At 48.1% G+C, this 23,615-nt stretch overlaps 1 protein-coding gene across 4 annotated transcripts in view; it reads left to right on the top strand.

Moving 5' to 3' along the window:
• LOC118688654 (rho guanine nucleotide exchange factor 17-like) overlaps positions 1 to 17,782 on the top strand; it is a 45,124-nt gene extending 27,342 nt beyond the window's left edge. For 2 of the 4 annotated variants that reach the window (XM_054515347.1, XM_036386354.2), the window contains exons 2-7: positions 4,738 to 6,474; positions 12,115 to 12,289; positions 12,979 to 13,183; positions 13,609 to 14,231; positions 15,129 to 15,274; positions 16,088 to 17,782. In XM_054515347.1, the coding sequence (XP_054371322.1) occupies positions 4,907 to 6,474; positions 12,115 to 12,289; positions 12,979 to 13,183; positions 13,609 to 14,231; positions 15,129 to 15,274; positions 16,088 to 16,883 (3,513 nt within the window). In that variant the 5' untranslated portion in view covers positions 4,738 to 4,906 and the 3' untranslated portion in view covers positions 16,884 to 17,782. Of the gene's footprint in view, positions 1 to 2,991; positions 3,111 to 4,737; positions 6,475 to 12,114; positions 12,290 to 12,978; positions 13,184 to 13,608; positions 14,232 to 15,128; positions 15,275 to 16,087 lie in introns of all 4 variants that reach the window. The other 2 variants (XM_036386352.2, XM_036386355.2) reach the window with 2 other exon arrangements.
• The last annotated feature ends 5,833 nt before the right edge of the window (positions 17,783 to 23,615 follow it).

Raw genomic sequence — 23,615 nt, 5'->3', positions numbered from 1 at the left:
GCCAGATTTGGTGGCTTCTCTTCCTGACGGCCTTGTGAGGCTGTGTGATCCCTCGTCCTCGTATTCCTGGAGTCCTTGAACATATCTGGTATTCTCCACAGTGTTTTTCATCAGCAATGAGCTACTTACCCAGTGTGTGCCTGCTTCATCCTCCTGACACTTTGTCTCGTGCTTTGCTGGGAAGGTCAGCCAGGCAGAACGGTTCTGATGTGTTTGGGAAGAAATAATTTATCCTTCAAGCTTTAATCCTTGAGAAATAAGTTCTTGGGGGGGATTTTACAGGAAAATTAAGGTTAATGGCAAGTCTCCAAGCAGGCACTTATCAGAGTAGTGGAGAAGTTGATTAAACAGAATCACATGGTAGAAAATAAGCTGAGCACACACTGCCCTTAGTCTTATGCTCACTTAAGGCATGAGGCTCATAACCACTAGAAACTTTTCAGTCCTTGAGCCAGGGAACAGGAAGATGTTTCACAGACAATGTGATTGAGGAGCAATGATGTGCTGCAGCAGCAGCCGACACTAAACTCTGCTTTGCTATTTGGCCTGGAATAAGGGACCATTGGCCTGGAGGATTGCTGCTCTAGAATAAAGCCTGAGCTTTGGGTAAGTGTGGACAGGACTGCCTGGAAGTACCCAGGGGGGTAAACAAAGGAGCATCAATCCACAGTGCTCACACACACTGGAGAGTGACAAAGGATGGGCAACTCAGTGCTTGGTCTAACTGGAGGAGAGCAGAGGATACATTAGGGCTGTTGTGCACCTTTAGGAGAGGGTAAATTAGGACCCAGAGTTGGGTCACCATGTAAGAAATCAGCATTTTCTTCCTTTCTTCCGTTGCCTCACACTTCATTGACCTTTGCTGGTCAATGCCTGGAATCACCTGCTGTAGCTATGGCATGTACTTACAGCTCTGAGGTGATGGGAGGACAAACTTGGAAATTGCTGTGGTTCCCAATGTTTCTTTGTTGGTGACCATATAAGACTGCAGCTAAATACTCTGTGTGTGCCATGGGCCCGCAAGTATGTGCTCAGAGGTCATCTCTAGCTTATCAACCAGAAGCATATTAACTTGGTTTGGGTTTTTTCTGTCTCCATCTTGTGCTCACCTCCAGGAGACTGCCTACAACAGGCTTGTGGCCATGGTCCTTGGGAGCTGAGTGTGTAGGCACATGTTTTATATCATGGGGTGTCCATGACCTGACCAATGCAGGCATCTGAGCAGAAACTATGATGCAGTTGCTGTATGCCATGGAGCACAAGAACAGGGGAAGGAGGGAGAAGCACTCAGTGTTTCCTGGTTACAAGCCAGGGGAAAATTACCTAGTGTTTTAGAGAGACCACTGTTTTTCTCCTGCTCCAAGCATCCCTGAGCAGGGGGGGAAGGAGGCTGTGCCTCAGCCAGTCCCCTGTCCAGGTCATGACTCGGGCAGCAGCTGCCTTGGGTGCTCAGTGAAATTAAGCTTAGCTGCCTGACATGCTGTGCAGAGCCCTCAGGGCGGTGACATGGAGGAACAGGCAAGATCATAAGAGTTCAGCTGGAAAGAGATGGTCCTTCCAAGAGTGGAGTGACAGGGAACAAAGGTGCTGCTGCCTGAGCTGGCTGTTACAAGAACTCCACAGCTGCCCTGCAGGTGTTAGGGGGAACAGAACTCACTGATTTCTGAGACTCCCTCTCACTCCAGCCAGGGCACCAGACCCCCTTTCCAACCCACCTGTGAGCTACATCCATGTGCACCTTTGCTCTGAGCTCTCCTGGAAGTATCAGAGGAACTTCCTGTGTCAGAAGTGTTTAAACCAAAAAAATCACTGTTCAGAGAAAGAAAATTCATCCTTGAAGGGTGACAAATATTAAAATTAATTATTTAGGAACAAAATTCCCATCTTTCTGCACCTAATGCAGTAAATTTTGGTTCTTGTCTACATGTCAGCAAACTTTGTGCAGCCTCCTCTGGAAAGTCTCTGTCCCCTGCTGTCTCACAGCCAGCTCTGGCTGTTCTCTGCCTTCTCTGGCTCTTCTGCTTCGCAAACCTTTCTCTGTCTCCCACTCTGTCCCTCACTCTGCCTACCCCACTGTGCACACAGGAGGTTTCTTCCAGCTTCTGCTTCCCTGAAATTGACTTTTGCCATCTCATGCACATTTTCTGGAAAATCCTGCCCTGACTAAGCAGCAGCAGGTCCCTTCTGCCTGGCAGTGCTTGAGAGCAGTGGCACCCTCCATGGCTGCTGGGGAAACAGGCCTGTGCTGTTCTGCAGTGCAGAGGGGTGCCCTCACCTGCTGGAGGGTTTGAGGCATTCCCCTGAGAAATGGAGGGGTGTAAACCTCCCTGCATGACCTGTGCTGTGCACTTGAGTGGGCAGGGACAGAGTGGCCCCTGACCTCCCATGCCTGGCATCTCTGTAGCTGACCTGCAGGTCACAGAGGGGTCAGCTCTATGAGCCCAGACAGTGAGCTTCCACCTGAAGGAGGACAAAAATCAATTGTCTTCTCAATGCTGCCCATCTCTGGGTGAATGGAGCACCCACAGACAGATCCCACCCTGTTGTTTCTGTGCCTCTGCTTCCTTGCTCTTCTCCTGACTGCTTCTGCCCCTGCCTGTGCCCTTTCTCCTCTGGCCCCCTTGCTGTCACATGCACACATGCAGTGCCTGCTGAGCCAATGTCCAGCCCAGGATCCTGCCTCACATGGGCCTTGCTTTCTCTTCAGGCCTTACTCTGTGTAACTCCCTGCCTTGGCCAAGGACAGCTTTATCCTCTGCTCTCACTGGAGCCAGGGCTGTTTTCTCTTTCTTCTTGTTCTGAAAGCATAGTGCCAGAAGTATGTGGTGGCTTTTAATCCTGTGGCTGTGACCTGATCACAGACCAAACTGACAGGGCATGGCATCCTTTATTAACAGCACTTCCTCACAGGAGCCCTCCGGCACTACCAGGAGCCATGCTCTCTGCTCAGTGACTGGCTTTCACATCATATCATTCTTTCTTTCTTGACAGATTATGTTATAACCTATGAGCACAGAAAGTCCTGATCCTCACGTTTCTCTGCTGTCACCTGTGGGCTCCTCCAGAGCCGTGAAGAAGGGGGAGCTCCAGCCCCACCATGAGAAGACCGGGTGAGAAGTGCCTGTGACGTTTTGGGGAACAGCACACTTTGAGAGCTAGTTTTAATTTTTATTTTTAGCAGTTATGAAGGATGCAAATTATGCTCTGCATTCAGTGGTGAACTACAGGAGCAGTTCTGCCTTCCCTCTCTGGGATGAGATTAGACATAATTTCATTAATGCAGGGAAAAATGCTAATTTGAGCCACTCTAAGCAAGGGATGAATCAACTTCAAGATTATCTTCCAGGCAATAGAGTACCTCAGAGTTCCCCTCAGATAGATGTCTGTTGGTGCATCACATGGCTAGGTGCCTGTGGTGCCTTCAGGGAGTAACAAGCCTCTTCATTCCCCTCCTGATCAAGGTGGCTGTGCCGCCTGAATAGTTGGCCACATGTGGGGAATCCAGCTGCACTACAGAACAGCCTGCGCTGTAACTGGTTCTGTCTTGATTTATCAAGACCTCTTCCTGTGTGTTCAACCTGGTTGGTTCTTGCCTGGCTTATTATTAAAGACTCATGCCCCACCATCCCAGCTCTATCTTGCCCTTACAAATCTCAGGCTAACCCCACATCCCCTGCCCAATCTCACTCCATTTTACATATGGCACTTACTCATTCCCTTTGCCTCTGATAGCCAAGGAAGGGAGTAGACTAGATTGTGACAGACACTGATGTCTTGTGTGACTGCTGGAAAGTCCATGAGGCCTAAATCCCTAAAAGAAATCTAGAGTGTCTCCATTCAGTGTAAGGAGGCTCTGTCCACTTCCAGCAAGGACTTAGCCACTCAGCCTTCATCCTGCTGGCCCAAACTGGATTTTAGGGATTAAATTCTCCGCTCTGAACATGTGATTCAGTCACTTAGATTTCCTGGGCCTTACAGTGCTGAACACAGCTCATAGGAGGAGCCTTGAAAAGCACAGCTTTCTCTTTTGGGGCCTCCACTGAGCTGTCGTGGGAGGATGATCATTTGAGCCTGTGGCTAAGGAGTCAGGAGGGTGCATTTGTCAAAGTCTGTAAGAGACCTTTGTCTCTGCACTGGAAAGGCCTTGGCAATCCTTGGCTTCCATATGCAGTCAATAAACCATATGCATCTTCCTTGTGAAGGGTGAATCGAGCAAAAAGGGGCTGCAATGTGACTGTCAAGCACAAAACCACCAGCTGTCAGCCTTCTTCTTCCTCCTTGCTACTTGAGTCTTCAAGGAGACCACAGTTATGTCATCCTTTCCCAGCCCCAGCATTCCCCTTAACTTATACACTCTTGTCTGCACCCCATTTGAGGGAAAGGACCTCACTATCTCTTATAAACCTGCCATCTCCATAGTGAGTAATGTGAGCCTGCAGCAAGCACTTCTGAGCATTTGTCTCTAGAGCTGAGCATTGTTATTGTGAGGGAGTTGCTGAGGGTAGGTAGGATAAACTTCTCCAAATTCAGACAGGTAGTGTAAGGCCACTGTTGGCTTGGCTGGAGAAGAAGAAGCTTCCCTGCCTCAAGCCCCACAGCTCATCACCCAGTTATTCTGCTCTGCTCCTCCCAAGCTGTTGGTGTTGGATTCTGCATAGCCTGGAAGCAGACCTGCTGCTGCATCCTGCGAGCCAGCACCCGGCTGCTTCAGTAACTCATCTTTCCTTCCATTCACAGGTCTTCTACGCATGGCGACTCCACCCATGTGAGAGCTCTCTTACGTGAGTGCGCAGCAGCACACTTTGCTGTCTGTGGGCTGTGGATATTGACTGGCATCTAAGCAACACCCCAGCTCCCTCCTGTCCCCCTAGACGCCACTGTCCTAGAGCCTCCATGTGCATTTGCTATGACATACATCAGTGTTGATGAGAGACAGGAACACTGCCGGGTGATCTCGAGCTGCCAAAACAATCAGCTCTGTGCGCAACATGGCTTAAAGGATTTTTCAGTTAGCAGCATGCATCCACTAAAGAACCTAGACACTCATATTTTTTCTGGGGACTTCCACACTCTTGCCTGCCACACAGGCAAGGCATGTTTGGCCAGTCCTGTGGAAAACCGGATGTATCGGAGTGTGGAAAACCTGCACTGGGCAGCAGTTGCTGACTGTGGGCTGTATTCTCACTGCCGGAGCCTGGATAACGAGATCATCTTTCACTATAGAGGCACCAGTCAGTGGACAGAAGGCTGTGTGGATGTGGCCCCAGTACAGAGTGCGTCAGACTCTCTGAGGAACCTTTCTCTCCGTGCTAAACAGACATCTCGATCCACACAGGATGTGCTCCTCCCTCCCTTTGCCAAAGTGCCCCAGTGGCTCTTCCCTTCCACACAGGAAAGAGCCCTTCACGGGGATGCCAGAAAAGAGCTGAAGGAGAAGCTGAGGCTGCATAGCAGTAAGGTGGCAGAGTCCTGTAAGCCACTGCGCCCACAGGTGGCCCTGCCTGAGCTGCTGGCCCAGGAGTGCTTTGGGTGCCAGGTATGCCGGCAGTGCAGGAACGGCTGTGCTGTGAACTGCTGCACGGTTCTGGTGGAACACACTGCTCTCAGGCACAGCCTCACAGCGGGGCAGGGACTGTGCTTGGCACACAGGATCATCAGTCCAGAAGACATCAAGCAGGAAGCTCAGAGGAGGCTTCAGCTCCGAAGGCAGAATAGCTCCCCGAATTTGCCCCTTCAGCATGCTGGGGAAAGCCATGAGATGAGCAAATCTAGAACAGCAGAGACCGTAGAACAGTGCACTGGGGAAACAGATGGCAAAGTCTCATTGGGACAGAGCAAGAAAGGCCGCTGCAAAGGGAGGCTCTACATACCCACCTTTGAGGAGTTCAAGCAAATGAGAAGTAAGGAGGGAAATTCATCTGACAGCAGCAGTAGGCCAGCAGATTGCTTGAAAAAGGGTCTGCCTGCAAACCAGACACTGGAGGAGGAAAACAGTAAGAATGTCTGTCCAGAAGCTTTAGAGACCAAAGCTGTGAATGAACCTGCTGTCACTGCAGAGGAGGATGATGATGTATTTCATGAAAACCACACCTCTGCTGGCTTTTCCCAAAACCGAGCCACATGGGATGGTTTCAAGATGAGCAGTCTTGAGGAGAAGGACAGAACCTTCCAGAGCTCCATCCCAGATTCATCACCAGTCCCTATTTGCTCCAGTCCTATTCCACGATCACCTCTACAGGCAGGAGCAATACACAGTGCTGGGCAGGAGATCTTCAGTGCTGAGCAGCAGAAAGGAGAGACAAGACAATTAAATGATGTTCCCCACCTGGCAGGGCAGTCACTGGCTTCTGAAGCCCAGTCCTCTTGCTGTTCATCGCTGCTGTTAGAAGCCACAGACTTATCCAGCTATGGAGCTAAGCTACAAAAAATGAAGGATGAATTCATAGGTTCGGCCTTGGAACTTATTAAGAAAAGGTAACATGCTCCATGGGGTCACCTGAAAGCAGTTCCCTTGTTAATGATCTGGTCTTTCTCCTGATAGGTATATTTAATTCCTGTAGCATGAATGTGCTGTTGGCAGAGTCTTTCATCTTGGAGTCTCAGCCACATGGACGTGTCTTTAAAGCTGTTCAGCTTAAATTCCACCTTGTGGGGGATTAAACATCAAAAAGCATTTTCATCTAGACTTTGCCTTTTTGTGCACCTTAATTCTGTAAAGACAACAGCCATTAGTAGTTCTGACACTCAGTTTCCCCACCCATTTTATTTCAGTATTGTCAGAATGTCTTTTTTTTTGTTTTTAGCATCTGTTGAAAGTAGAAGACAACAAAAGGATACAAAGTGCTGATATGATTCCTTTGAATAAAGATGTAGAGTCTGTCCCACCACTGCAGGACATGAATTTAGATAGAATGACAAAGCAAGTGCTTTCACTTGCTGCCTGAATGTAGTGAGCAGGCACACAAGGGTAAGATGGCTGCTGGTCTTTAACCCCCTCCTGGAGACCTGCACAGGCAGTGAATGAAAGTACTTGTAGACACTGTCCTTTTGCCATCTCTGTGTAGGCAGCCAGAGAAAATACTTCTGTAGAGCCTTCCTCCTTCTCCATGCAAGGTTTTTCCCCTTCTCTGGGTAAGATGTTTACAACAACTGCTTTCTCTATCCTGGTTTTGGAGACTGCAGTCCTGTTACCTTCCTCCTGCCTAAGAAGTGGGAATCCCTTTCTGTGCAGGGTGGCACATTAGCAATCAGCCAAGTTCTAGAAGCTATGAATTTGGAGCAGTTATCACTGTCTTATCATGAGATGATGTTGGTAGGAAAAGGAGGAGTAAGTGTTGGTGGAGTGGTTTGTTTCCATGCACTTGGCTTTCATGGTTGGATTTGCCAAGAATTGCATTAGACTTGGTTCCTGGCTGCTTCTGCAATCCACAGATGGGTCTGTGAAATGACAGGGCATCAACCTTGTATGCTGTCTTTTTATTTCTGGAATGGCTGGTCTGAGACTGGACTCTGGTTTTGGGGGAGATGATAGTGACTTCTGCACAGGAATTAGAGTCGTCCGAAAGAACTTAAGTGGGGCTGAAGCCAGAGTGACAGCAGAAATAATTCTGCAACTTTACATCCAAAGGGAAGTCGGAGGTGTCAGAGCCCTCAGTGCTGCTCTCATCTGTCCAGCCCAGCCTTAGTGCTTTTCTTCTATAGAATGAAAACCCAATAAAGAGGTAGATGAGAGTTATGGCATGCAACCATTTTAATGGATTAGGCTATTTTTGTCATGAATGTGAAATGAAATACGCAGAATGGCACAAGCAGTAAGGGTGTAAGAACAGCTGTCTCTTTGCAGATCAATGATTGTACTGGTATCTGGAGCCCAAGCTGCATGCAGAGCAAAGTACAGGAAATGAGGAGTGCATATGATCTTCCTTCCCACTACTCTCCCAGCCTCCAAACACTTCCTGCCCAAGGCCTTTATGTGTGTTTTCTGTGCTTTTAATATCCACAGTGGTTTTTGTTTCTGTGAATGGATTCAGTCTCCCCAGTTGGATTTGTTAAAATCTATGAAGCAATTTTTCATTAACACCAAAATGACAGTTGATCTAAAAATGTGAATGACAGTGGTTCCAGTATTAGAGAGGTAGTTTTATATGTGAAGGAACCACCCTGGCCTTATTTTTTTCAGAATAATAACAATTAATGGTAATTGATATTGCCAAAGCACTAGTTATTGGGAAACTCCGGGTTCCTTTGTTTTGAATTTTATCAGTTTTCTATCATTTTCACCTGAGACCGTAATGTCCCTGAATATTCACTACTTCAGCTGATTTTCACTGCAGAGATGGGAGATTTTTATAATTTAGCATTTTGGGTGCTAAATTATGATCACTGCCATCCAGACCACATTCTTTCTAAGTCTCAAATGAAATTAGCTGAAAGCTCATTTGCTGATTTGGTCCTGTTTCCACAGATACTCAGCTCAGCAAGTCTCTGATAGAGATGTTGTGATGGAGCATCACAGAGTAAAATAGCTAAAACTGTCATCTCTTTCTAGTGCTTCTGTGTGTCAGTTTTTACAAAGCAGTTTTGTCTGTAAGTTAGCAGTCTCTACAGTAATTTTTAATTACTTAAGATTCAGTCAATTAACTTAATATTTTGTCAGTGAAGATTTGATTGTCAATCTCATAATTATGGTGGCTTTAGCCCCCTCATGGGTCACTGGATACCCTTAACTTAGGTTGTAGTCCTGGCTGGGAAGGGGTGTTGCTCTCTAGGTGGAAATCCTGTAAGCTTTTCAGTACACAGTCCATTTTCTGAAATTGCTTAAGTGGGGAATTGTTCGGGATAAGGACATGCAAATACCTCAGGTTTGTGTCTATGAAATGAGGGACATGGTGACAACAGAAGGCTGCACTATTTAGCCAAGGACATGACTAAGAAAAGGCTTCCTGAAAAGAGTGATGGGCTGTATGTGGGGTGACAACAGGACAGTGGGTACAATACCAGCTTCCCCTAGCAGAGGACTGACACCAAGTCAGGAAGGCAGCAGGGAAGGCATGCACAAAAATGTTTCCATTAGTCAGAAAGAGTCAGGAACGTTTGGGAAGGGCTGAGAAGCGCTGGCTTGGACAATGATAAAACCATGAAGAGGCCCATAGAGACAGTGAAGGAAAGTAGGGGCATTTCCAGTTGTATGCCATCCCCAGTACCTCTACTTCCATGAAATTTAGAGTTGATGGCCAGAGGTTTAAAAACACATTCAAAAATAATTGGTCCTCTCTATGTTGGCTCAAGTGCATCACCTCTCTTGGGGAGAGCAGGAAAAACTGATACCAACGCCAGGCATAAACTCCTGTCCCAACAAGTGATTTGGTCCAACAGAAGGAACGCTGCTGGAGTCCCCCCTTCTACACCCCTCTGTGAGGGGATTTGACTTGCTTGAGCAGGCAATGGTGTGAACCTGTTGGCAGCACAGATCTCTGCCAGGAGGAGGGGACTAGAGAAAGGAGCAATATGCTATTTTCTTGGCAATGTCCCCTCTTCCTCCTAAGCCAGAGGCAAATGTTAAAGTAGCAGCCCTAAGATGTTGTTCCACAAAAATGCTTCTATCCTCCCTGGTTTGCCCACATGCCTCTGATCACACACTAATCTAGTGGTGTGTGGAGCAGCACTTGCCCCAAGACCACGTGGCCAGTACATCAAGCAGGAGGGATCTTATCATGACAAAAAGTAGAGCAGTCAAACCAGGGATGAAGAAGCCTCCTTTCACACAATGTGGGCTCTGCATATCTGCCTTTCTTACCTCCAGCTGATCAGCCATGGGTGGGTTGAATTTCTCAATCTTCAGTCATGTTTCCTTAGCTCAGCTCTCTGGGAAATATTGGCTCTTATTCCCACTGAAGATCATGTCTGGAGATTTTTTTTAAATATCCCTTTTGAGCTATGGAAACTGCAATAAGTGGTGGCATCTGGTCTATAGACTCTATCAGCAGAGAGCTGCTGTCAGCTTCACTTAGAGGAGCAGCAATACTTTGGAGTGCTTCCCATATTTAAGTGGATGATCTTGAAGCACTGTGAAAACGACAAATGAAAGCTCAGCATCTCTCATGAGAGTATGTTCTGTACAGTGGGAGCTGGTGTGATCAAGAAGATAATATTCCAATTATGAGCTCTGCTACTAACCTTGGGTGCATCCCGTTGCCTCTCTGTGCCCCAGCATGGTCCCTTTTCTGTGTTATTTAACCAGGAGCTTTTGAGCAGGAGCAGCTTTTGGAAAGGGTGGTTTTCAGCAGTGGCACATCCTCTTCAAGAGTTTTCTTGCTTCTTAACCTGTGTCTTCCCTCGCATGGGTTTGCCCAGCTGACCTGTTCATACTTGACACAACTCAATGAAACACAGATGAAATTAACTGTCTGAGAATGCATGAGGGAGGGGTTTTAAACCCATATAATTTCAAGACTGATTTTAGATCATGGCCACACAGACAGTTACACACACTTAAGGAGTGGCACCCCAAGCATGGTTGGGGACAGTGAGGAGGAAGGAGACAGGAGCCTCTCAAGCCAAACAAGCCAGGCCAGTACCACAGGGGAGCTGCAGCCTTGCTGTGAGCCTGTGCTGCTCTTACTGCTGCCTTGTAAGTGCCACAGACTGCTCTGTGCCAGCAGAGATGTTGGTATCCCCTTTCTGCAGGCTGGGGAGTAGAGACCTGGAGAGGGACAGCAAAAACGCAAATGCCAGGAGCCTGCTGTTGGCACTGTTGCCATTGTCACGTAGCCATAGCTCAACTCTTTTTAACTGGTTGTGTCAGCAGAGACCTGGAAACATAAATGGAGGAAGATGAAAAAGCATCAGCTGAAGAGATGCAAACCAACTTTTCTGGCCTGACAACAGAGCCAGTTTGTGTTCTGGGAGATTTGTTCCCTCTTCAGTCATTTTAGTATTGGCTGATGGTTTGTTATTGGAGCCAAGTGTCATTCACTGCAAGGAGAATGCCCATCTGTCTCATGTGTTTGCTTGTAGTTGACACTGTTGGAATTGCACATTAGCAGTGTGACCTACCAGCATAAGTTCACAAGTGAAGCCTTTAAGAAGAAGCAAATTTTTCTCATAGGAGATTATTGTTAAGCATAAAATACATGCAGAACCTGAAATATGTTCCAGACACTGGCTTCCTGTATATACAAGCATCCATATTCAGTCCTCACAACCTTCCTTTTTAAGGAATCCAAGTCCATAAAAATTAAGTAAACAACAACAAAAAAAAATTCTTCCCAACAGGCTTCATTATGCATGGAAATAAGATGTCTTAGAAAGCCTGTTAAAAAAAATGTATCACAAATAGTATCACAAACAACAGCCTGTCAACTACTCTGTCAAGTCAGTGGTTTTGCACCAGACTGAGTCTGTCTGGAGAGTAATGCTGTCTACAGAGGGGGGAATGTGGGGTTGGACAGGCTGCCTGTATCAGCCAGGCCAGGCCCTTGTTAGCACTGGACAGCTGTGAGTGAGGGCATCCCAGAGCTGCCGAGTGAGAGCAACAGACACTGCCAGGCTTTTCAGGTCTCAAGTGCTCCAAAAGGCCTGATCATGAGTTCACTGAAAACAGATAGTATTTTTCCAGTGACTTCAGTGGGCTTGGGATCATATGAGATGAAAAACAGAGGGAATACCCTTTTAATCCTCTAATCCCTTCAAAGTATTATGGTTTATAGCAGGTGATTTTCTTCCAGATGAGCAATATGGTTTTTGTGTTGGCAGCATCTCCTTAAATAGCAGCAAATATGGATGTGGCCTACTTAGAAAGGAGTGTTTCTGGTCTCCCTGTGGAGCACCTCATGTTTTATGACAGGGCAAAAATGCCCTGTGAACAGCCAAGACTTGATAACCCAGACTGATGTTGGCATGAGTGTAGTTACCCAGTTTGCAATTCTTAACTGAGCAGTGCTTGGAGCTGCTGAAACACAAGCACAGCCGTCCATGCTGACCAGTCACGAACCCTGCCTGCACTTTTCCTGAACTGTTGCAGATCATTGTTTGAACCTGTGCTCTCTGCTCAGTCTCATCTGTGTCAGGAACAGCATCCATGACGTTCAATGGAGTCTGCTTCTTCCCTTGCAGCTGCAATGCCGAAACTGCTGCCAAATCCCCCTCCAAGGGGCAGTGTGATCTGAGGGAAGCTGATCTCCCACCTCTGGAAGACAGCCAGCAGCCCACAGCGATGTCCATGGCAACAGAGACTTGGGAGGACAAGCCAAGCAATGAGACATCCAGTGACACTCCACCTGCAGGGAATGTAAGAGAGAGGAATTCCCCTCTCATGCATGTGTTCAGGATTTTTTCCTTGTTAGAAGCTCTGAAGGATCCCTTCATTGTAGGAACTGAGCAGGCTGGGAGATGGCAATCTGGAAGATTCCCATGAGTGATTAAATGCTGTTAGAAGCATTAGAAGCTTTTTTATTACACTCAGTAAAACAGGAGTGAGTTTTTTGCCTCAGTCTGTGCCACTGCATTTCATGGCTTCCACTGTGTCTGGGGGTTCAGACAGATTCCCTCCTAGTGCCCCCTTGGGCAAGCTCCTGGTGCAGATGGGGCACAGAGGCTGAACTTCTGACCCTGCAGTACTGAAACCTTCACAGAGCAGCTGCAAGTGAGCTCAGGTCCCTGAGCATATACCCATAGCCAGAGCTGTGCTGTTGACTTTTCCATGGTTATTTGACAGCCGTGATCCAACCACCTTGGAGCTGCTGTACTCAGAGCTATACAACAGCAAAGGGAGAGAGGTCTTTTCTTGTTAGGGCTGAGCAAGACAGAGGGACTCAGGGGGGCAGATCTCTTAATCATCATGTAGCAGAGCTACATTTACCATCCCTTTACTGATGAGTTTCCTTTTCCCTCCTTTGGCAACTGAAGTCCAATGTCTGCAAAACCAGGTGCTGCTTTGAGCTCAGCCTTGCTCCAAAGCCTTTCCTGCCTTTCTTGCAGAGCCCCAGTCCTGCCTGTCGCCGATCCAGCTCCGACATTGTCCATGAGAGCGCGGATGGTGCCAAGGCCCAGCGGGAGTGCCGGCTGCGGCCGCACTTCAGTGACCCGATGCCGACAGACTCGGTGAAGAGGAAGCAGCTGGAGCTGAAGATCGCGGCTGCAGCGCGGCAGCACGCGCAGAAGCGCCGGCAGGAGCGGGACTGTGGTACTCACACTGCACACTCGGGGGCTTAGGGCCAGATGCTGCGCCCTGCTGTGCCGCTGTAAATGTGGAGTAACTCTATAAAAATAGGGGAGGGAAGCACCCTGGGTTGTACCCAGGTGTGCAGGAAATCAGGATCTGCTCTGCTCTGTCCCTGACTGGTAGATGGCAGGGGAAGAGGCAGCCTAAATGAGTTCACAGGTATGGGCAGTACAGAGATGACAGATCCCAGACTTTACCTGGGAGCTGTTTCCTTCTGACTCCCACCAGTCTCAGCAGCAAAACAGGGGAGGCAGCTCACAGCCCTGCTTCCCCAGAACCAGCCTGTCTCCCCAGGGTTCCTGCCATTCATGGCTGTGCTAGCACGAGTTCCTCGGGTGAGCTCTGTGCAGCTGGTAGTGCCTGTAACCATTTGTGTCTGTTCTCAGGTCCTGTGGTAGCAAAGGCCAACCTTGGCCATGGTGGCAGCTTTGATGAGACCCGACGCACCCCACGGGGCTCCCTCCGCTCCAGACGTCACTGGAGCAACGTCAGCAGCCTGAGCACGGACAGCGGGATTGTCGGTGTGAATGATGCCCGGGATGATCTGGATCCCACTGCGGCCACCCGCACCAAGTCAGCGGATGTGGAGAGGGCAGATAGTGGCATTGGCCAGATGCCAGCCAGGAAGTGGAGGAACAGGGCCTCTGAAACGCTGAGCTCCCTGCAGGCCTGGGAAGCCCACCGTCCCTGCACCGACTGTGGAGAAAGGGACCTCCCTGTGGAGACAGATGTCCAGAACTGCAACCAGAGGCGGGCTGATCTCTGCGAGAAGTGCCGCAAGCGCAGGACGGAGCGCAAGGAGTCTGTGCTGGAGTTTGTCAACACGGAGGCCAGCTATGGAGAGGACCTGCGCATCATCAAAGAGGAGTTCTACCTGCCCATGCAGGCAGCTGGCCTGCTCAGCCAGGAGCAGCTCCAGGGCATCTTCAGCAACATCCAGGAGCTCATTGACCTCAATGAAAACTTCCTGGAGATACTTCAAGAAGAGATTGATCAGGCCTTTGATCAGGTATGATGCTGCCTCTGCCCTCTAAAGGGTCTGGACCAGGCAGACTGGAATAGGTTTTGTATTAGGGGGGCAGTGTAGTTGGAGCAGAGGAACAGGAGGTAGGACTCCTGGGTTTTGGTCAGCTGTCAGCTATCTAGTTCCTTACTCTCTCAGCTATTCCTGCATATTTCAGGAGCTCTGTGCCAGGTTGCAGATGTTAGACTCACTGTGCTGTGGTGATGCCACTGACATCAGCAGTCTTGCTTATTTATCCCATTAACAGGTATTAATGGTCCCATTATCAAAGTTAGTTTTAGGCCAGTTGGCCTGGATGCTGGCAAGAATGTGACCATGGGGGCACAGAGCTCAGCTTGCTCTGTCTCTCAGGCTGTGCTCTTGCAGCCCTGAGCAGGCTGGCTTCATGCTGGCTTGGCTGTGTTTGCCTTGGCTTGCAGTTTACTGCAGCTTGCCTCTAGACTGTCTGTGGGGCCAGGCAGTGCAGGCTGCTCCCTGCTCTACAGCTGTGTATGGCCACTTCTACTGATGCACCCTGCCTTGCACAAGGAGCTTTCCTTCCCCACCAGCATGGGCACAATACACCCTCTTGACTAAGAAGCTCACTATGGCCTTCAAGCCCTTGCTCTGATGAGCTGGCTGAGCCCACAGGAGGAGAGCAGCCAGCTCTTTGCATGTGGAAAAGCAAGCAGTTAGACCAGCTTTCCTTCCCCTCCCCAGGCACTGACTCCCCCCAGACCTGCAGGAACTGCCTTTTGACTGGGAAGGGTGAGCCCAGCTCCACCTTTGGGCTGGTGCTCAGCTGATCCTGCAGCAGTTCACGCTGATAGGACTGAAGGCAGGCTCTTGGCTTTGCCTCTCCTAACTGAGCTAACTGAGCAGGGCCCTATTGCATACTTGCAGGGGGATGATGACCTGATGACCGTGTGCATCGGAGAAATATTCCTGGAGTTTGTGAACATGCTGCCAGCCTTTCAGACGTACTGTCTTCAGCAGTCCTCCTCTGTGAACATGCTCAATGCCCTGGAGAAGGAGAAGGAGTTGCTCAGGTGAGAAGGGGGATGAGCATATTCATCCAGACTTTGGGGACAGAAGGGCAGCAGGCTGAGGGTGAAGCCTTTGCCAGCCCATCTAGATCAAAGTCTGAAGCTAGTGTTCTTCAGTTATCGCTGCTTCCTCTTAGGGTGAGGATAGTCATTTATTCTCAAAAAATATTCAATCCTGGGTATCTCCACTGGTATCAACCAGTTGGTCCCCAGCTGTACTCTGTGTTTTGTGCTAGCAGTATCTGCCCACTGCACTGAACTGTCACCAAATAATACTCAGCTGAGATCAGCTCTCAGTCCCTGTGCTGGAGCCCAGGTTGGATTTCCACTGCAGAAAGCCACTTTGTGGCACACGACTGGAATTTGGTTCCCATTCCTATGGTCTATTGGGCAATGTCAGGCAAGTAATTTCTCTTTCCACTGCTCAGCCAAATTCTTGTTTAATATGTTTTGTAATCTAATGATGAAAGGCATTACAAGTTAATGCAATCTGATATAAACTGATGGATCCGCCTCATGTTTACGTCAGTAGGTACCAGAGAAAGATCACACCCTTGCTATTTTATGATTTAATAGAAGACTGTTAGAATGTTATGTCCAAGTGTCCCAGGCACCTCATCGGGATTCTGCAGCTAAACACAGCTGCAGAAATGGTTGTTAGTCTTTAATAAGACAGAATTCACAAGGTTGCTAAAAATGGGGGGGGGCTGCAGTGCCCAGCAGCTGTCAGCACCATGCTGTTCATTTGCATTTAGCATTGCAGCATCTGCTGGCAGAGCAACCACCATTTCATCCTGTCTTCTTAAATCCCTGCAGAATATTTCTCAATGTCTCCCAGAATGACAACACAGCACTGCGGCGGATGAACCTGAGGTCCTTCCTGATGGCCCCTTTGCAAAGGGTCACCAAGTACCCCCTGCTGCTCAGCAGAATCATCAAGGCCACCACCGAGTACCACCCAGACCACGGCAGCCTGCGGGAGGCCAAGAGCCGCATTGAGTCCCACCTGGAGCACATCAACATGAAAACCAAGCAGGAGGGGAACACGTGGACCCTCCGATCCTTTCGCCAGGACAGCAAGAAGAAGAGGGAAGTCATCAACATCGAGATGAGAGAAACCGCCCTCAAAACTGTCGGGTGGCTGCGGGAGGAAACACGGTTTGTGATGGAGGGGTCTCTGCAGCTGGCCCAGCCCCCCGACGGCCAGTGGGTGAAGAAAGGCAGCAAGACCCTAAAGTTCCAGAACATGCAGGTCCTCCTCCTGGTGAACATGAAGCGCGTATCCGAGTCCAGCCTGGAATCAGCTGAGCCAGGGCCTGTGAAGGACGCAGTCCTGGTTCTCATCAGGGACAAAAATAACGGGAAGTTCCATTTGCTCAGGGAGCCCTTGAGGCTGAGTAATTGCATCGTCTCCACTGATCCTGACTGCGACGACACCTTCGAACTCATTGAGATCAGGCGGGAGGCGTTTGTGTTCCGGGACAGCGACCGGGCACGGACTCACCACTGGTTCAGGCAGATCAGGCGCTACTCCAGGGAGCTGGGCTCCTGGAAGAAGCGGCGCAACGCGCTGCCCAACATCATGATCAGCACTCCTCACACCAGGCCCTGAGTCCTGCAGGCTTGGCTTGGCCAGTGCCGCATGCAAAGACCATCAAGAGCCCCAGTGGCCTGAACGTGCTCCATGGACAACACAGGGAGGAGCCTGGTCCCCAAAGACTCTGACTGGCACTGGAAACAAACGCCACAGCCTGGTGCTGAACTCCAACCCCTGGACTCACAATAGTGAGTGGCTCATGTACATACAGAGATGGGCTCCACTCGAGGAGATCACCCAAGGATAATAATTTAACTTGTTAATGTTGCACTGCAGGAGAATGATGTATGATGCTTGCCATTGCATGGATCGTGTTGAAAGCCAGTCTTGACAATGAGAGAGGTTTCCACTATTGACTTTATTTCATCAGCATTAGGTAAAGTCTGGGTATTCAGCAAAATTAGGTGCAGTATTATGCAACTGAGGATAAAAGCTGGAAAAAATTGTTTTCCACCACTACTCCTAAGGACTGTGTTTCATTATTCACCTCTGTATATTTGGTCAAAACACTTGTTTAAAAAGAAAGGCCTTTCATCTTTAATCCAAATCAAGTAAGTATCAATTTGCTCAAATTCAGCTGCATGCACACAGCAGAAAAAAAAAAAAAAAAGAGAAAAAAAAGAGCAAACACATAAACCCCACATATGTGTAGAACCTGTGGAAGAGCAGCACACTCCCAGTGAGAGTCTGTTACTTAACTGACTTAGGGACTGGAACATAATGCTGCATCTGAAAGAAATATCTCAGAAGTATATGTAAATACAGCTCTGCTACCACTGATAGTGAATTTAAGAGTTTGCAATTATTTAAATTATGTAATCTAGTGTATTTCAAAATTTAATTGAAAGGAACAATTTACATTGTACTGTAGAGTAACATAAAATGTTTTAATAATTATGTTTCAATTACTTTAAGTGGGTATATTTTTAATATTTGTATTATGGAGTATGTGTTTCACTTCATATGGGTGGCATTCAGATGAGCAATGTGCCTACATCTCCTCTGTGGATCCCCTGAACAGAACTCAGGGCTACTCCAAATGAGACTGGGTGAATGGTACAAACCTGCTACTCAAGTCCTCACTAGACAACAACAGATTGGCACAAACCCTTTTGCTCTGGAGCCAAAACTGAGGCCACAAATAACTGCCCCATAGGGTCCAACCTCTCTCAGTTGCTCAGCAGGGAAATGACTCAAAGCTGAACAATGGTAAAAAAGCAAACAGGGTTTAACCTTTTCAGCCTGACATTAACACTGACCGCTGCTTTGCAAAATGTCACGCTGTGACTTACACAGCAAAGGCCAGATTTCAGCCTGGAGGCTAAACTAAAGGAGCCTAAATTTTGGTCCATGGATCTGGGAGGACAGCCTGTAAATGCTCTTTGAGGCCCACAGGGTAAAGACAAAGCCAATCAGTATTATTCACTACCAACAAAATATTTTTGTTACAGGCATTTATTTCACAGGAGGATTCACACAAGCACATTTATGTATTTCTCCAGAGATCAACCAGTATCAAAGGTCACCACTAAAGGCAGACAGAAGACATCTTCACAAAGGTATCCCTAGTCTTGTAAAGTCACCACTGACCCAGCATCTGAGCAAGCCTCAGACTGTGCCATGCTTTGTCCTCTGACCACAGCTGCCAGGGCTTGTTGCACTGCTCCGGGCACTGTGGCAGACACCACTGGTGCGTGCCTACCGGCTGTATTCTCTCTCATTCTGCACCATCCAGCACTTTAGTGCTTCATCTTGTCCTTGAGGAAATGGGAAGATTTGCATCATCTGGAGGGTACCCAAGTCATGAGCGTGGCTGCACACAGCAGAGCTCTGTAGCGAGCAATAGCTGTCAAAGTGATTGGCAGGGCAGCAGCCTGCCTCCCTCAGTGAGCTGGAATTCCCTCCAGCTCCTTCTAATCACTAGACAATAAGCTGTTCCCCCAAAATATGCACTAGCAGCCAGTGAAGAGCACGAGGCATTGCTTTTAGTTTGCCATTTGTTTTTCACAGAGACGGATGCTTGAGCAGAGCAGCTGCTGGAGGAAGATTTTTCTAAGCTGTTGTGACAGATCTCATTTATGAGCCTTCAAGCCCCATTCACCTCACATGCAAAAAGCAACAGCTTGTAGCACCTTTGTCTTCTCTCCCAAGACCACAATGGCACAATCACTTTCTCTTCATTTCTCTGGGGCAATTCTGACAAGAGAAGGCATAAGTACAGTAACAGCCCAATTTATCCAAACAGTGAGTGGCTTTCACAGCCACAAAGCTCTGCTTGCTGGAAAGTTTTCAATTACTTTCCAGCACAGTGATTTTCTCCACCTCAATTCATGCTTGAAACCACTAGTGGACTGTTTGTACAGTCATATCTTTAAATCAAGATACCTTCAGCCAGCCTGGCTGTTCAAAAAGGTTAGGGAACAATAAGTACATAAAGGATCTGATATTTAGCATCAATCTTATGTTTGGCTGATTGTTCAATTTGTCAGATTCAGGATTTTTCTAAGTATCACAGGAAGCACCTGCCTGCCAGGCTCCTGTAATCATGGCCTATTTCCTCTGAACCAAACTCTCCCCAGAAGAAGGTCCATGAATAATCACCGGGTATTGAGTTATGAGCAGGACGTGTACGTGGTGCTGTAGCCCTGTTCTAAAGAACTGTGGCCAAGGAACAGTGAGTACAAGCCCTTTGATCTGGGAGAGCTTTGGGAAGCGACAGTGGGGTTGCTGAACCTGTCAGACTGGACCGAGGTTGTGCTTCCAACACAGGCTACTTTTATGTACCTGGTGTGTGCAGCTGCTCACCTGCCTGTAAATTACAGGTGTTGAAAGGGGACACGAGCAGGGAACAATCCCTGTGGCCCTGTGAGTGCCTGTGGTGTGGGGTGAGGCAGCACAGGAAGGGCAAGAGTGTCAGTACACTGACAAGGCAGTAGATTTCCATACTCCTCAGGCACCCTTCTGAACTAGATGATCCCTCTCCTGGGAAGTTCCAGGTCTTTCAGTATCACATGTACACATCTTACTTGGCAGCCATGGAGATTGGTTGTGCTGTATTTTTCCATTTCTGATTAACAAACTGACAAAATGCTATTATAACCCTGGGTACTTGGAACAGGGTTGTCTGCAAGCCAAGAAAGCAATTATTCGTTCCAAGCTGGCTGTCCTCCTAGGTCTCTGTAATATTTTTATGCCTTTCATTGTCATGACTGACAATATTAAGATTACTTTTCAAGACTCCTGCTCACCAAACTTACACAAGAAGTACAAGCAAACCTTTCTGGAAGTACCCCTTGTCAGGGGGAAAAAGAAAAAGTTGGTTACTCCCTTGATTTACCAGAACTCATAAATGACCTTTAGAAATAATTTTGTATAAGCCTTACTGGTCATTTACAAAGAAAACAACAAAAGCCAGTCTTTATTTTTAGAGTCCATGCAGTTTTGAGTTCTGAAGGCAGACACACAAGATGACAGAACACTGGACTAAGAGCCCTCTATGAGCTCAGGTCCCAAGGAAAGAAAGAAAAGCTCCTTTATGAGTCACGAGGCTGGGTGGGAAAGTCTGAAGAAGACGTGTGGAGATGAAGAGCAAATACTTCAGAGAGCAGACACCTCTGCTTTAGTGAATAGAGATCCTCTCCTTTATGGTGTTCTCATACTTTCCTGGTTGTCATTAAAGGAAGTGCAGAGGGGGAAGGGGTGCTCAGTGTGGATCTCACTATTTGATCAAGAACACATCTGAGAGACATCTGAGACCAGCTTTGGTCTTTCAGCAAGGAGTTGTCATTGGATACTGAGATCGACCTCAGCATACAGCAAATCCTGAAAAAAGCTCTGAGATCATCTCAGATCTCCTGACTTGCTGCATGTGAATTTATAATGCAACAGAAGTCCCAGATTTTTTTTTTCCCAGCAGGAGATTCTGGTGAATATTGCACTGTCTTGCTTGTCCCTGATTTGTTCAAAGAGAAAAAAAAAATTAAATCTTCTAGCACCATGTCAGAGATCCCTTCAGGGCTCATGGATGAGGCAGCTATAGTAACTCTCACTTTGTGATGTCTCCTCTTATGTGTGTGCTGGGGAATTGGGTAAGATTTAGCTGGAACTAGGCTGACATTTTCTGACTTGAAACTGGAAAAACCTGGAACTGAAAGCAACAGAGGAAACTGTCCTCCCAGAGATCAGATAAATATTCAAAGCTCTCACTGTCATCGAGTGACCTGTCACTACAGTGGAGTATGAAGGAGCAAGATGTCTTACTGATCAGGCAGATGAGGGAACTGCCTTATTTTTCACATGCTGCTGCAGAGGAGCAATCTGACCAGACATAGGTACAAGCAAAGAAGAAAAAAGGAAGTCTTGACAGTAACACTGTTCAGTCTAAATACTCCAGGCAAGCCCTAAGGGCACTCATTAGAAAAGAATACACCTCCCCTGGGAAGTTGAAGGTGATCCCCTGCGGGAAACCTTTCTACAACATGATGGAAAGGTTGAGTGATAGGAACAGAGTTCCTGTTCCTCAGCAGAGATGAAACACTTTGGGGAAATCAGAACACAGGCAGAGCATCCTCCAGCACTGGTCTCTGCCCAGGCTTGACTGGGAGCAGTTACACAGCTGGAAAGAGTTGATGGCATTAGAAGATGATTAGAAGATGGCATTAGGCTCTAGATCCATTAGCAAGGATTAACATAATAATAATTTCCAGCTCAAATCCTGCCCCAGTGTGATCTCCACCAGTGCAGCCTTTGCATCCCTCAGATCTTCTCAGCTGCAATTGCGAAGACCCAGCCTGCCCACAGCCCTCTCAGGGAAGGTTCTCTGCATGGAATCAGGCAAAGGATTTGTTTGCAGTGGAGGCCCAGGTGGCTTGAACCCTTCCCTCCTAGGACAGGAACCTCCCTTGCAGTGCCAGAGCCACATCCCTGGGAAGACTTCGAGGGGAGCAGAGCAGGCTCTTACATTTTCCCCAGGTTAGATGCTTGTACACCCAGAGTGTGAATGTGCAGGTGAACAAGCACTCAGACGAGGAATGTATTCCTCCTTTCAAGAAAGGGCTGGTTTTCGAACAGCCACGTTCTCCTTGGGCAGGGCAAGCCCCCAGTGCTGACCAACCAATGCAAACCAGAAGTGCCAGTTTGAAGTGACAATAAATAGGCAGTGAAACCTGCGAGGACATACCCATGTCTTGCCTGACCCACAACACACAGACAGGAGATACAAAACAGGTAGGAGTCTTCCTTTTGAAATCCAAACACTCAATTCACAGCACTCCATGAATTCAGCAGAGAGGAGACTCTGAACAACCCCTACACTCTTTAGTAGAGCTGCACCCTGCATCCAGTGCAGATCTCCTTAGTAGAGCTGCATCCTGTGACAGTACTTGAACAAGAGAAGATGGACTGCAGATGACGGGTCAGGATCCACACACAAACTCCCAGCATCATCCATGCTCACTTTCTGCTCCCCTTAATTGTCTTGGTGTGTAATGAACTTGCTGGCTGAAAAACCTGGGTGAGGCTCTGCAGCTCACTCACTTTGCAGTGAAATGAAGGCAAATTATTTGTTCAGAGAGAAAATCCTTAGCCATCCTCTCAAAACGGGAAGCAGTTAAATTACTTCAAGAAAAATCTAACAATTTACACACAATGTTACAGCTCAGAGAATACTGAAAGCTGGCACCGCAGGCAGGAAGAAGCCTCCTTCCAACATACTGGCACAGCATGGAGGGGTACTGTGTGATGCACCAGGTCAGGAGCAAACACTGCTGAAAGATTGTTCCAGCTAAATCAGTTCCTTGATCCAGCTCACTGCACAGACACCTGGTTTGCTGGCACCAGGAGAGGGCAGCCCGGAGGTGATAACGTGTCCTCTGCCAGTTTAAAGAGGTGGCTGGGCTGGCTGCAGTTAATCAATTCCAGCAGACAGAGCCCAGTTCAAGAGCCAGCCTCAAGGTCTCTTGTGCATCCTGCTCACCCCTGCTTCCCAGACTGTTTCAGGTCAGCACTCTCATTGATCTGCTGGGCTTCAACAGGCAGGGCTATAAATAAAGAGCCATTAATCAACTATTTAAGTACCCTTTTTACTGAAATAAAGAAAGCCCACAGAAATGACATCAAGTTGTGAAAAATCCAAACAAACAAGTTAGCGAATACAAAGACGATCCAAGAAAGCACTCCCAGGGACACACTTGAGGCTGAAGTGGCTCAGGGAACAGCCGTGCTGGGTGTTGAGTCAGCCTCTCCAGTGCTCCTGCGCTGACTCACTCCCCTCCCAGCTGCCAGCACACGCTGCACAGTCCATTCAGTACCAACAGGAGTCACTTGCTCAGAGTTCAAGTGCATCTGATTCACCGTGAGCCATCAAGCTTCTGCAGTCCACTGCCATTCCCTGCTCCCCCTTCCCTACTCAAGTCCTTCTGGGTTTTCCCTTCTTCCCTCTACTCCCAGCTCTGGGACAGGAATACAACTTATCATTTAGGATCAGAGAAATGTGCAGATTCCTTGTCAAGGTCACAAGGTCCTACAGGCTACGGCAGTGCAGAGGAAGCTACAAAAGCATCCCCATCTTCCCCTGCTGCTGCCTAGGGAAAGTTAGTGGTTTTTTTTTCCTTCTCCAGACCCACGCTGGGAATGAGCTGTGTAGCCTGCTTCTTGCAAACAGTGCTTTTCCAGAGGATGATGGCAGGCTCTCCCCAAGACTTAAAAACAGGAAAGAAGGAGCTGTTTGCTAAACACCCTCCAAGAAGA

The sequence above is a fragment of the Molothrus ater genome, chromosome 7 (genome assembly GCF_012460135.2).
Source record: "Molothrus ater isolate BHLD 08-10-18 breed brown headed cowbird chromosome 7, BPBGC_Mater_1.1, whole genome shotgun sequence".
NCBI classification, from domain to species: domain Eukaryota; kingdom Metazoa; phylum Chordata; class Aves; order Passeriformes; family Icteridae; genus Molothrus; species Molothrus ater.
Note: the sequence above shows the minus strand (reverse complement) of the source record. Positions and strands in the feature narration are given on the sequence as shown.